General features: G+C 35.3%; 1 protein-coding gene across 1 annotated transcript; it reads left to right on the top strand.

Moving 5' to 3' along the window:
* Nucleotides 1-8,562: 8,562 nt before the first annotated feature.
* On the top strand, nucleotides 8,563-12,596 carry LOC109209931 (putative ER lumen protein-retaining receptor C28H8.4). The gene is made up of 6 exons (XM_019373297.1): nucleotides 8,563-8,949; nucleotides 10,114-10,313; nucleotides 11,609-11,749; nucleotides 11,832-11,912; nucleotides 12,042-12,169; nucleotides 12,260-12,596. Exons 1-6 carry the CDS (start codon nucleotides 8,721-8,723, stop codon nucleotides 12,303-12,305), a joined length of 825 nt encoding a protein of 274 aa, XP_019228842.1. The 5' UTR covers nucleotides 8,563-8,720; the 3' UTR covers nucleotides 12,306-12,596.
* The last annotated feature ends 1,415 nt before the right edge of the window (nucleotides 12,597-14,011 follow it).

Genomic DNA, 14,011 nt, shown 5'->3' with positions numbered 1-14,011 from the left:
CAAGCTATGTTCTTACTGTTTTCATAACTCGGTTTTATTCACTCCTTTTGATTTCATTAATGATATTTTGAGCCGAGTACTTGTTTTACTGTCAGCCCGAGGGGCTTGAGTAAGTTTTGACTGAGTGGGGCCGAGGGCCTGTATTGTGAGGATATTATGGGATCGGGCTGCGTGCCGCAGCATGTGGTACTAATTTGTGAGATATGAGAGGCCGAGGGCCTGATTTATTATGCCACGAGTTGGCTTGTGATTGTTATGAGGCCGAGGGCTTGTTTGATTATGCCACGAGATGGCTTGTTATAGCGCTTGGGCTGTAGGAGCCCCTCCAAGAGTCTGTACACCCCTAGTGAGCAAGAGTTCCCGGTGTGAGATGTGATATTGCCCGAGGGGCTGTTATTGTTTCATATTTTCGCCCGAGGGGCTGATACGAGTGATTGTGAGGTAGCCCGAGGGGCTGGTTCTGTTGATATTTTGCCCGAGGGGCGGTTGTTGATTTATGTTGTTGCTCGAGGGGTTGTTTACGTTTCTATTCTGTTACTCGCTATTTTTCGTCACTCGTTTGAATCTATTGAAAGAAGTTTCGAAAAGGATTTTATTGAACTGAGTCATTTTTACGAGTTCATTATTTTTACTGCATTGTTTTAGATTTATACTGTTTTGCTGTAGCATTTTGACGTGGCTTGCGTGTTTTCTTACTGCTCAGCTGCCTTTACTTTTATTACTTACTGAGTTGGCGTACTCACATTACTCCCTGCACCCCATGTGCAGATCCAGGAGTCTCGGGTCACGCTAGCGAGTGCTGATTTGTCTTCCAGCAGGCTTTCGGAGTTGACTAGGTAGCTGCTTGGCGTTCGCATCCCAGTGCTTCTCCTTCCTATCTTTATTCCGCTTTGGATTAGCTTTATTTCAGACTATGTTGTCTTTTCATATTCCTAGACGAGTTGTAGATGATCATGACTGGTGACACTCCGATGTCGGGCTATGTTTTGTTTTCGCACTGTTCTATTCTACCTTACATTTTGGGATTTTAGCTTATTAATGACTTTTAAATGACTTACTATAATTGTTGGGTCGTTTTTGGGGTTTGTGTCGGCTGGCCTAGTTTCACAATAGGCGTCATCACGACCGGGTCCGTTTTAGGGTCGTGACACCGCCTCTTCCACTTCTTGTGATAACCGCCATGGCATGTCCCGTGTTGTTTCCACCCTTTGGGTTTACCAGCGTGTCAGTTGGTAGTGCCTCCTTAGGGCAAGAATTTAGAGCTTGAGAGATTTGCCCCATTTGAACTTCTAGGCTGCGGATAAATGTGTTGTGAGAGGCAAGTTGGGCATCCGAATAGACATTCTTTTCCATCATTTGCTTGAACATATTTCCAATACGCTCCATCTCATTATTTGAAGAACTCGAACCATAGAAAGGATAAAGAGGTAGGTTGCTTGGTTTTTGGTACATTGGGGGCCTTTGTAAACCCGATCCCGATTGCCTTGATTGTTGTTCCATCCGCCTTGATTATTACCTCCCCAATTTCCTTGGTTGTTTCCACTCCAATTTCCTTAATTGTTGTTGTTATGCCAATTCCTTTGATTATTGTTTCCACTCCAATTTTCTTGATTGTTATAATTCCAATTGCCTTGATTGTTTTGAGGTCGCCATTGTTGTTGTCTTGGGCCTTGGAAGTTGTTTCTTTGCCCTTGAAAATTATTCGCATATTGGAGTTCCTCTTCTTGTTCATTATAGGACTCATTTTGCTCAAATCCACCATCTTCTTGCACATAAGTTTCCACTCGATTTTGCACTTGTGGACCCTTGGTCCTCCTCTTGTTCACCATCATGTTCACTTCTTCCATAGCATTGACTTGCTTAGGAGTTTGCACTTTATTTAGTTAGGCCTTTGCTAGTTGGGTCATGGTAGTTGTCAATTCGGCAATGGCATGCCCATGGTCTTGCAATTCTTTGTGAAGGTGGATCATATTCAGGTCACCTTGTGGAACATTGGCCCAGGATTGCCAAGCCGATGACGTTTCCCCCATTTCATCCAAAATCTCGCACGCCTCCGCATAAGGCATAGTCATAAAGTTCCTACCCGCTAGTTGATTCACTACACATTGGTTGGTTGTGTTAATCCCACAATAGAAGGTTTGTTGAATCATGTTTTCCGTCATTTCATTGTTGGGACATTCCTTAAACATTGTTCTATAACGCTCCCATATCTCGTGTAGTAGTTCATTCGGCTCTTGCTTTAATGCCAAGATCTCATCTCGAAGTGTATCCATGTGTCCGAGAGAGAAGAACTTAGCAATGAACTTTTCCGCCAACTCATCCCAAGTGTAAATCGAATAGTTCGACAATCGTTCCAACCAATCTAAAGCTTTTCTCCATAGAGAGAAGGGAAAATCCTTAGCCCCAATGTATCCTCGGTGACATTTGTTTGCTTGCTCCCTCAACAAGTGTCCACAAACCCCTTCAAATGTTCATAAGCATTTTGTGTTGGAGCACCGGTGAAGAAATCTCGTTGCTCAAGCAAAGTGAGCATCAGCTGGTGATTTGGAAGTTGCCCGCCCTAATACGGGTAGGGACTATTACACTAGCATAACCTTCGTTGGCTAACATTTGATGTGGAGCCGCTCGTGGTGGAGGTAGGGGTGGAGTGGGCACACTATCATGAGGAACCCGACCTCTTCGATTGGCTTGATGTTCAAGAGGTACCTCCTCAACTTGCTCATCCTCGCCATCCATATCCCCCAAAGGCACATTTTCGAGATCATTGTTTGCTTCAATGGTTGTACCTAAGATTTCTCACACAAGTTAGTAACAAGGAAGAAAAAGAAGATATTCCAAAAACAAACCCAAATATATAGCTAACATCATTTTAACTCCCTGGCAGCGGCCTCAAAAATTGGTCCACGTCTAATCCGCACTCTATAGTGAGTGAAAACGGTCGTTGGAAGAATAGTACCCAACAAGAGTCGGGGTCGATTTCCACAGGGAGTTGTTAGGGGTGTTAGGAGTATACACTTGACGAAAGTGAATGGAATAACTAAATTGCACTTCCACTAAAGGTTTTGATTTCTAATTCTAATTTTACTCTAGCAATTATAAGCTAAGAAAAGAAACCGGAAGCGAATGATTGTTTTTGGTATTTTTTCGAATAGTTAAAAAGTCTAGGGATGTGACCATAACCCAGTTGTTCGCCTAATGAGTTAAATACATTAATACTTATTTTGTTGAATAGGGTGTATTATAGCTCTCAACTCTACGTTACCCACTCAATAGCTCCCGGTCAAAGAGTGATTTGCCCAATTTGGCTTTCCCAAGTCCAAATGTATATCAAACAAAATAGTTGATATGAGCTCAAGTTGGGTTCTCACTATCTCCAGTTTGAACCCTTTAATTAGGTTAATCAAACCCTCGATTAGCCCAATTCCTTGTTAGACAAGTTATCCTAGATTATGTCCCTCTTTCTCAAGTAGAGACCAAGTCAAAAAGGCATGAATCAATATTTGCAACCATTAATTCTAAAATTGAAGCATAAATAAAGCTAAATAATCAACACCCAATCATAAACAAACATTAAATTAAGTACCTGTAAGGTTTACACACTAGGGTTAGGTCAACCCTAGCAAGAATCTAGCGACTCATAGTGAGAACTGAAGACAATAGAGACGAAATGCTAATTAAACTCATAATCTAAGATTAAAATAATAAAATATAATGTTTAAACACTAAAATAGTCACAAATTTCCTTAAATGGAAAAATGTAACGGCTACAGCAGCTCAAACTTCGAAACTTAACCTAAAAATGTGATACTCGTCAATTTATAGTGGCCCAAAATTCGCTAACAAAAATGCCCCTCGGGAGGTTCTGCGGCCGCACAATTCTATGTGCGGTCCGCAGATTTCTTCAGTTAGCAAGATCTTGGATTCTACAGCCGCACAATTCTGGATTGCGGCTGCGAAGCATCTTCTGCGGCTGCACAATTCTTGTGCGGTCCGCACTTCAGCAAGGCTTCAGGTCTTGGTCTTTTGCACACTCTTTGAACTTGAATCATTTGTCAGTGTAAACCTTGTTCTACAGCCGCATAATTCATGTGCGGTCCGCACATTGGCCAAATTCCTGCTGCGCTCTTTCACTTGATCTGCAGCCGCAGATGGAATTCTACGGTCCGCACTTTTTTCTGCGGACCGCACTTCTTTAGTTTTGCGCCCTTTCTTGCCTTGTGATTCGGAACACAACTTTTTGAGTCGAATTTTATTATGGGAGACCAAACTTCCAACATTCCTGTAATTTGCACACTTTATTAGTTTGAGAACATAAATCAATACTTTTGGACTAAAACAAAAGCAAAAAGTTGCTAATAAGTAGTCAAAATTCCCATTTATCAGAACTATGTGTGGTCGAGGGGGTTAAGTGACAGAGAGAAGAGAGAGCAGAGAGAGTAGAGAGATGAGGGAGAAATTGGGCAGAAAAATGAGAGAGAAGTATTATTATTCAAACTTTATAGGCGACCCACAAGTTTTTAAAATGCTAAAAAGGCTCCATCCACCTTAACCCACCTATTTTAACCATTTTTCAACCCAAAAGAATAGAAAGAGAATGGGAGGTTACTTGACCAATTCAAGTGTTGAGCAGGTCGTCTTGACAATTTCCTTAGGATAGAGTCTAAATCTTTGATCCGCCCCAGTTTAATTTTTTTATAAACTAGAAAATATTTTTATAAACTTCATAGCATAGACAAACAAAAAGAAAATAAAGCTACAATGTCAGTTTTCCTTTAATCAACAGAGCTGTTGCGATACAAAGGACCCGTTTGTCCATAAAAAAAAAAATCCTTTTTTCGATTTTTTCTTCAAAAATATGTTTGTCTATGAAATTTTAAAAAAAATTTCGTAAATGAGTTTTTCAAAAACCAAAAAGTGGTTTTGATCACTTCTTCAAAAATTCCCCAAAAAAAAATCTCACTCAGAAAACTGCAATAGTTTTCAAATGAAATGCATGTCCAAACACTATTTTAAAATCCAAATATCATTTTACGATTTAACTCCTAATATAAATTTTTTTCAAAAATTATAATTTTTATGTCAAAACGCCTAGAAAGTTCCCCAACTCAGCAATAATGACCCTGTAAAAAGTTATCCTATTACTGTAATTTAATTAGGGCAGAATACGTGATTTACCCATTGAATCTTGAGGTCAAATCCCTCTGACACATATTTTCGATACGGGCAACCCTTTACACACTCAACATTTTCAAAGTGTCTCTAAGACACACCTGCTCGGTGCTTGACCACTTTGTTCCCGGAAAGTGTATGTCACACACCATGAATATTGTGACACATGTCATTAACTTAACAAAAAAAATTACATTTAAAAGTATCCATCTTCTTGAAAAAGAAAAACAAAATAGAAAAGCTCCATCACCTTCTTAGAGGGTGTTTGGATTGGCTTGTTTTAAGTGCTTATTGGCTTTTAAGCACTTTTTAAATATGTCTGGTGTTTGGCAATTGTAAAAAATGCTTAAAAATACTTACTTATAGGCATAAAAAGTACAAAAATAAGTCAAAAGCCAAAAATTGGGTATTACCAACTTATGGCTTTTGGCTTTTAGCTTAAAAACTACTTTTTATAAGACAATCCAAACACCCTGCTGATCTACCCAAGACACCATTTTAGCTAAAATTCATCTCTCAAAATGGCTCTAAACAGCAAAAAACTCCTCAAGTATCTTCTTCCTCAAATAATTTAAAAGACGAAAATCAACATTCCAGCGTGGTTATCAGCTTTGGTATGAATTAAAAACTAGATTTTTTTGGACCTGATTAACCAATAATGGATAATATTTATTTGTAGGTGCTTTCTTTCTCTGAACTTTTTGAATTCTCTTAAAAAAATTATTTTAATTTGGAGTTGGAAAATTTTAATTTTAATCACATGCTCATTGACTGTGCTTAATTTGAATTCTCTTCATTTAACTCCTTAATCCCTTTACATTCGAAGCTCTAATTTTGAACTTTGCTACATTGACGGTGTTTGAAAATTAAAACATTGGGGATTGTGATGAAGAATTTAAAATGGGTTTCATTGAATTAATGGCAAAGTAATGACTTTTTTCCTTTGTGGTTTATAGGTTTTATTTTTAAATCGGCGAGAATGGAAAAAATTTGGTGTAGCACAAATTGAGGTAGGTGATGTTGGGCGACGACAATGGAGGTGACAGCGGAGCTGCGATGAAGGGATGTTGAAGATGGAGGCTAAAAAACTTTTAAAACATTTAAGACTGATTAAAAAAATTGATAAAAAAAGGAGATAGATAAAAAAATAAGAAAATGAAAAGATTTGAATACATGGCGTCAATTTATAGCTCCATGCACAAAAAAGTTAATACTCATTCGCTTTTATTGGGTGTAAATCACGCAATGTCAGGTGAGCAAAAGTAATGATTTTTGATATACTTTTGGAAGGTTGTATATGTAAAAGGTTATTCGTATTGAAGAATGTATCGTAGGGATTTGATCTCAAGGTCAGGGGTAAAAACTACTCCCCGGATCTACAATAAGCGACCAATTTGCTTTAGGCGCACCCGTTAAGGAAATACAAAATTCTAGACAAATATAGTTAGTGTGACTAAACTACCCTTAATTAAATGTTGCAGCATAGTTAATGTGAGCAGTAAAAGACTATTTAGGGATACGTACATAAGGGTAATTTTGAAAAAATAAATTAAATTTTTTCTTAATTATATAAATAGACACTTATTTTAAATCAAAATAAAAAAGTAAATTGACCACTTATTGTGGACGGAGGGAGCATATAACGTGGCCTTTAATTAGTAATAACAAGTTAGTACTCTGTTTTGTTACTTCACATGTATAAACTTATTCCAAAAATGTTTATCTATAAATTTCTATTATATAGAAAAGGAAAGATGGTCAACCAAGGGCACATATGTCATTTCAGAAAAATTCTTACATTGTTTGTATTTCTTATATACAAAAGTGTCATTGATACACGCGGGCCCCATATTTCCCTAACCACAACACTCTTTGAATATACTGCTAATTAGACTACTTTTCCAAAGAGTACTACATGCAAATACTCACATTCTTTCTCTCATTTGGTAAATTAATTAAATTTGATTTAGTCAACTAGAAGTTTCCACAAAAAAGTAAAAATAATTTTTAAATAATAAATATCAATAAATATTTACAAGATTTTCGTATTTATCCATAGTGTTTTAAAGCAATTTAAAATTTAAAATTAAAAGTTTTCATCTATCCACACTATTTGAACGCAATTTCAAACTAAAAAATTTCATATTCAAAAGTAATTTTAAAAAGTATAGTTTATTATCAAAAGCTAATTTAAATGATGAGTTTTGTTCATATTGTACTAGGAGATTATCTCTTATATGCTTAATTGATGTGAAAATTTAATCTACATGAACTCATCTTTCAAGTTTTCAACTAGCAATAAATTGTATCAAAATATTGTTTGTTTTAATTTTTATATTGTTTCATTATGAAAATTAACATATGATAATCTATAGAAAAATAAACCCATTTCTCTTATCTCTTTAATTAAGAAAAAAAACTAAAATCCCTATAATTTATATTGACTTCTAGCAAATGTTTATTATTTTACCACCAGTTAAATTTTATTTTAAACGAGTTGTAATATTTATAATTTGAACTACTATATTGAATTACTACACTTTATATCATGTTAATATTTATTTAGTACCTTTGGTTCCCTTTGTTTGAAGTAGTAAATTGCCTCTTTAGGGATGCAAGTCTCCTTGGAAGTTCTCTTTATTTACTGTACTAAAAATTTCTCTTGATTTTTTTGTATAGTACAAGACATGAAGTACTATTATAGTAAGTTTTTTCATCTTTTATTGTATTATAAAGAATGATATTGTTCATTTTTTAACTTTCATCAAGTAGCTAATTATTCCCATTGTTGAAACTCATGCGAAACCAATTAAGATGTATTCAATAATAGTTTACACATAGATTGGTAAGCTTCTTATCCTAGAAAATTTGTTAATATAGATGACACTTGTAGCTCTAATATATTCTCTTGTAGAATATTCAAATATAGTGAAAAAATAATACCATTGACATCAAATTTTCAATTTGATGTTTATGTTTGACATGAATGTTAAAAATGAGTATTATGACACGTAGTCTTTTTATGTTAATTGGTGAAACTTAAACATGTTTTAATTTATAGTTTAATTTTTGTGTAAATTATTAAAATAAATTAATTATAAATTGATATCCCAATATCATTCTCTATCCATGATTAAATGAATATAACAAAGATCAATTTATTTATCACAATATTAACTGAGCCTATACAAATAATAATTTTAAGACTACAATGTAGGGCCCATATATGGGGCTTTCCTCATCTAGTAATACTAATAAATGCTTAATAGGTAGGAACAACACGAGAAACGTGTCTCACTTGGATTGGTTTAGTTTGGCGTGTCAAACCACGATTGGTTTTAGTACGTAAACCATCGTTGAGTGCCCCACTGATGAGCTACCAGTCTCGTGGCACTGCAAACTGGTAATAAATGGCTTCCACTCCATTATTGCCACAGTCGTTTCGAGTCAAAACCCCTCACTTTCCTTTTCTTTTATACTATAGTACATAATAATACTCGCCGATTTTCTAGTTGATCAAAGAATTAAGAAGAAATTAAGGGCAAAGAGAAATGGGTGAGAAGGGGTTGCAAACGCCGGCGAAGAAACTGTTTTTATGGGTTCGAAAGCAGTCGAAAAAGGTCAAGACCGTATTAGGTTTTGTCACAAGTCTAACTTTGTTGGTTACTCTCAAATTACTCATCCGTGATCACAATCACTTCTTCGTTTTGGCTGAGTTTGTTCATTTAATCGGACTCTTATGTTTGATTTACAAGTTGTCGACTCTCAAAACTTGCTCAGGTACTACTTACCCGATTAGCTCTTCTCTTTTTCTCTTTTTTCTGCTGTGGAATTTTGAAACTTATTGCTTTATGAGTGGTTTTCTTTTTATAGCCTTCGTTTCTCAGTCCTCTATCCGTTAAATTTTCCGTTGACCAAGAAATTTTTGGACTTTAAATGAGTGTCTTTACCAGGGAAACTTTTTCTTTTTTGGAGAATTATTCGATCGTCATAGAGATTAGACAAGAAAGACTTTTTCAATTATTAATTCTGCGTATCATCTTTATAACCCAATTTCTAAGTTATCTACAGTTTGACTGTAGCTCAACTAATGTGTATTTCTAAATGTTTTTCCTTTCACTTCTTTCGTGTCCACTTCTTTGTTATCTTGAAGTTGAGATATTTATCTTTCCCTAAAAGAGAACAAGCTCCAAAATTTGGGTTGTAACTGTTTCAAACAAACACCTTATTCTATATCAGTTTGCTGCATAATTAATCTAGCAATAAAATTTTAGGAGCATGCTTGGCTTTTGCTGTACTCTTCTTTTTGGTGGTTAGTGATAGGTGATTGGTTATATAGGGAATATCACATAACTATAAAATTACAATATCCTCATACTCTGCTACATCTTGTGCAATTACAATACAAGCTTCGCAGCAAACTCCTTTCGAATTCAACGTCCGTGGGCTATTACAGCATGAATTTATGGTTGATGTTTGTCTAATATCAACTTGAACCTTGTTGACATAAAAGAAGTGACCCGTTGAGAGCCCCCTTAAAAGGAACTAGCAAGTTTGTTCTGTTCTTAGCACGCGCCAATATATTTGCTTAGTGACATCTCAATAGTGATTCAGTATTGGCCTAAGCAATAAAAAGCACTTAAGTGGTGTAATTTTAACTTTTTAAGATTAATCTTGAAATATTTTGTATTATCCAATACAAAGTAATTCGTCAATATCTGGTATGCCTCTCTACTCCCACAGATTATAGGTGGCAAGGCATACTTTCTATATAAACCTGTTGTGTGAGATGTGCAATTTCAAGATCAAGTTGTTACAGCCAGAACTGCAATAGTTCAATTGTAGTATAATCCACTGTAATTCTTAATATTTTGTTCCAAATACTGTTCAGGTTTTCACGTTTCACCATTTATCTGTTGATCTTTCTTCATCTGCTATGATTAGGCCTCTCATTGAAGACTCAAGTGCTTACAGCGATATTTCTGGCTGTAAGAGTATTTTGTAGTTTCATCATGGAAGGAGATATACACACCATTCTAGATTTTGTTACACTTGTGGCAACATTGTGGGTTATATATATGATGAAGTTCAAGTTGAAGTCTTCCTACATGGCTGATCTCGATACCATGCACTATTGGTATTTGGTAAGTACATTTTTCTCTAGCGGCTTTCTGTTGTCCTGATTGTTGCTGCAACCAAAATATAGTTTTATACTTGTTCCTTGTGCGATTCACACATTGAACATAAAAGGAGATATGTGTTCATTTACCTTATTCATAATCTTTTATATTGTTTTATTCCAAACATGATCTTGTCTATCCTCCTTTTGCCACTGAATCACTCCAGAATTTTTTGATACTTAAGATGGATGTAAATTGTTTACTAAGAGAACAAGAAAAAAAAATACTGAAAGATGTTTTGGTACATGTATCATGGACAATAAAATATGAGTTAAATAATGTCAATGTATATGCGTGCTTGTAGGTTTTGTCAGTTGAATGGTTCTAAACAAGTAATAGAGATAATATAATGTATGTTATTGTGTAATGCATTTCTTTTGGGTGAGTTGGAGCGGTTTAATGTGACAAATTCCTCTGTTTAGAGCCGTCTAAAATTTTACACTGATACTCCTGAAAATCAAATTCCTCTGTTTTTGCTGCTATACTAATTAGACCTTGTAATATTACTTGATTTTTGTCATGATTAGATGTTCAACTAGCATCTGTTGCTTTGTGGGAAACATCTGTGGCTGTTCAATGTTGAAAATGTAGGAGAACTTTAAGACTTTGTAAGGTGAATTTATTTGTTTTTGTACATCGTTTAGTGATTGAGAATAATGAGATAATCGTAATTACTAGCTGGAAGGCTGTTTACAAGTTTATAGCCAATATGTAGCCACCTTGATATACTCTAGCTCACATTATGAGGATAACTCCAACATGTACCTAAACAACAACAAGAACATACCCAATGTAATCACAAGTGGGACCTGGGGAGGTAGTGTGTACGCAGACCTTAGAGAGGCTATTTCCGAATGAGAGCATATACAACACGTAGCTAGTACTGCCGACATCACAATTGACCTTTTCAATATTCTATTTTTGCAAATATGATGTAGTTTTCACTGTATTTTATACTTTACATGATGTACCTGGCAACTGGGCTAGCATGTTCGGTAGTTAAGTAGTTGACATCTATGTTTTATGACTGCAAATTCTGAGAGCTTTGTGAATAAGATGCTGTAATGTGGAATTAGGAAGTAAATTTGTTGAAGTTGCTTGAGCTTTTGGAAAACAATATATTCCTTACCTTCTTGATCATGATACATCTACTATGCCTGCTAGTATGCAAGATGGTCAGTAAAATTATTTGAAGTCCTTTAAGTTCCCAGTAAAATAGCTGCAGTGACATTTTTCTCCCATGTAACCTTTTTGCACAGATTGTGCCGTGCGCCATTGCAGCATTTTTTATCCATCCTACTACAGCTCATTTTTTCTTCTTCCGAATGCTTTGGGCTTTTTGTGTATACTTGGAATCTATCTCGGTGTTGCCTCAGCTTCGGTTGATGCAGAATGTTCAGGTTTGTATCAGTTCTATCCTCTGAGAAAAGAAAGCTTTTGATAAAAACCCATCTGCTTATAGTTCTTATTCTTGCATTTCAGATAATTGAGCCATTTACAGCTCATTATGTGTTTGCATTGGGTGTTGCAAGATTCTTGGGTTGTGCTCATTGGATTATTCAGGTTATTTTTGAAGTGTTATTTTGTGGCGTATAACTTTCGTATTAAGTAGAGCACTTGTCCAAGCCCCCGTCCCTTTTTTTTTCTTCCCATAATTCAATAGACTTAAGAATTACACCTATTCATATACAGGTCTATGACACTCGTGGAGCATATTTATATCTGGCTGGAAGGGGTTACTTCTGGATACCTATGGTCTTTTTGGCAGAAATCGTCCAAACGTTTATCTTGGCCGATTTCTGCTATTATTACATAAAGAGGTGAGCCACTGTAGCTCTTCAGCAATTCAATTGCTTTCTTGAGCATATCTGACAAATCCATTTCCTCTCTTTTCTTTCTTATATTTGCAGTGTCATGAGCGGTCAACTTTTAGTCCGCCTGCCTCAGCCAGTATAGAAGTTCGAATTACCTAGAGTCTGTAACATATGTTGATAACTCTTATGTTATGGTGTGGATATGTTGCTTCTTCTACCTCTTATCTTGTCCCACTCTTGCCAATGCAAGTGGATAAATAAATCTGCTAGATGCATGGCCATGTCTTGGTTCTTGATGTCTCTAAGCACCTATATTTCTGGAGTCATTTTGTACTATGCTAAATTCGCATAGCCATGCTGGGCATCCTTCCTCGGTGGGTCGTTATTCAATCTTTTAAAAAGATAAAGGAATAGGCTTTGGCCTTGTTTTGAATCGCCAAAATTTCACGGTATAGCCAGTTTTCGGACTGGTCAATCAAAAATAGCCAGCGTTTACCAAGTCAATGAAAAATAGTCACCGTTTTGCTGCAATAGAGACCGGTCCAGCATAATATACTGGAGTTCGGTGCACTTGTGTATGAACTCCAGCATATTATGCTGGACCGGTATACTTTGCTGGCTCCAGTATAATATACTGGAGACTGGAGTACTGGTGCTCCGAACTCCAGTATATTATACTGGACCATTATACTTGTTGGAATTCCAGTATATTATGCTGGAGTTCTAGTGTATTTATGGTGGAACTCCATCATATTATGTTGGAATTCCAGTATACTATCATGGAACTCCAGTATAATATGCTGGAATTCCAGCAAAAATAATTATGCGATAAAATTTAGTATCGTCTTATCTCTTGTTTGATTATTAATTCTTGGATAAGCTATCCAAAGATTAAAAATAGTTGGGTATTGTAATTCCAATTAGTAGAGAAATAAGTTATACCTGTCTCGGGGTGGAATAATAATCTCAAATAGTAGCGGGATAACTTATACCTATCAGAGGGTGGAATAAAAATTTCAAAATAAGTTATCTCGAGGTAAAGCAGTAAAATTGGCATTTTTAGGATTAATACAATATGCCAAACAATCAATAGAAAGTAATATCAAGATAATTAACCTCAGACATAATCCCTAAAAGAATCCTTAAGGTCATTCACTCGATTCCGGAATAAGTGACTACGACAAGGTGTGTGTTTTTACTTCTGGCTATTAGAAATAGGGAAAATATTAGCTATGTTCATTTATAAGTAGCTCATTATAAAAATTGGCTAATTCATAAAATATTATTAATATTAGTCACGGATATTACTAATATTAGCCAATTAGTTGTTTGTAGAAAAAAAAAAGTCAAATTTTTTGCTTTCTTTTGAGTGGGTGTTATTAGAATAGATTGGGTACATCTTAAGAAGCTTGAATCTCAGTTTTGGAATGATTTGGTGAAGTTTTGAAGTGGTTTGAATTGAAAAATCGAAGTAAAAACTGAACATAAAAAAATATGTGTATCAGACTGTGTATCATTTGTGTATCACATGTGTATCATATTTCTATCACATGTATATCCATGTATACCCGTGCACGCGATACATGCGTGATACATGTATCGTAGAAGAATTTTTTGAACTCGATCTAATAACGAATTTTGATACAAAACCAGTCCAAATCACCTCCAATATTTCTCAAATTTTGTATATTGACTTATCTATATGTTTTCAATAAATCTCAACTATACCCATTGAAAAAGTTCCTTTTTTGCTTAGATTTTTGGAATATTATATGTGTGTGTATATATATATATATATATATATATATATATATATATATATATATATATATATATATATATATATAT

Source organism: Nicotiana attenuata, unplaced genomic scaffold (genome assembly GCF_001879085.1).
Source record: "Nicotiana attenuata strain UT unplaced genomic scaffold, NIATTr2, whole genome shotgun sequence".
Lineage (NCBI taxonomy): Eukaryota > Viridiplantae > Streptophyta > Magnoliopsida > Solanales > Solanaceae > Nicotiana > Nicotiana attenuata.
Note: the sequence above shows the minus strand (reverse complement) of the source record. Positions and strands in the feature narration are given on the sequence as shown.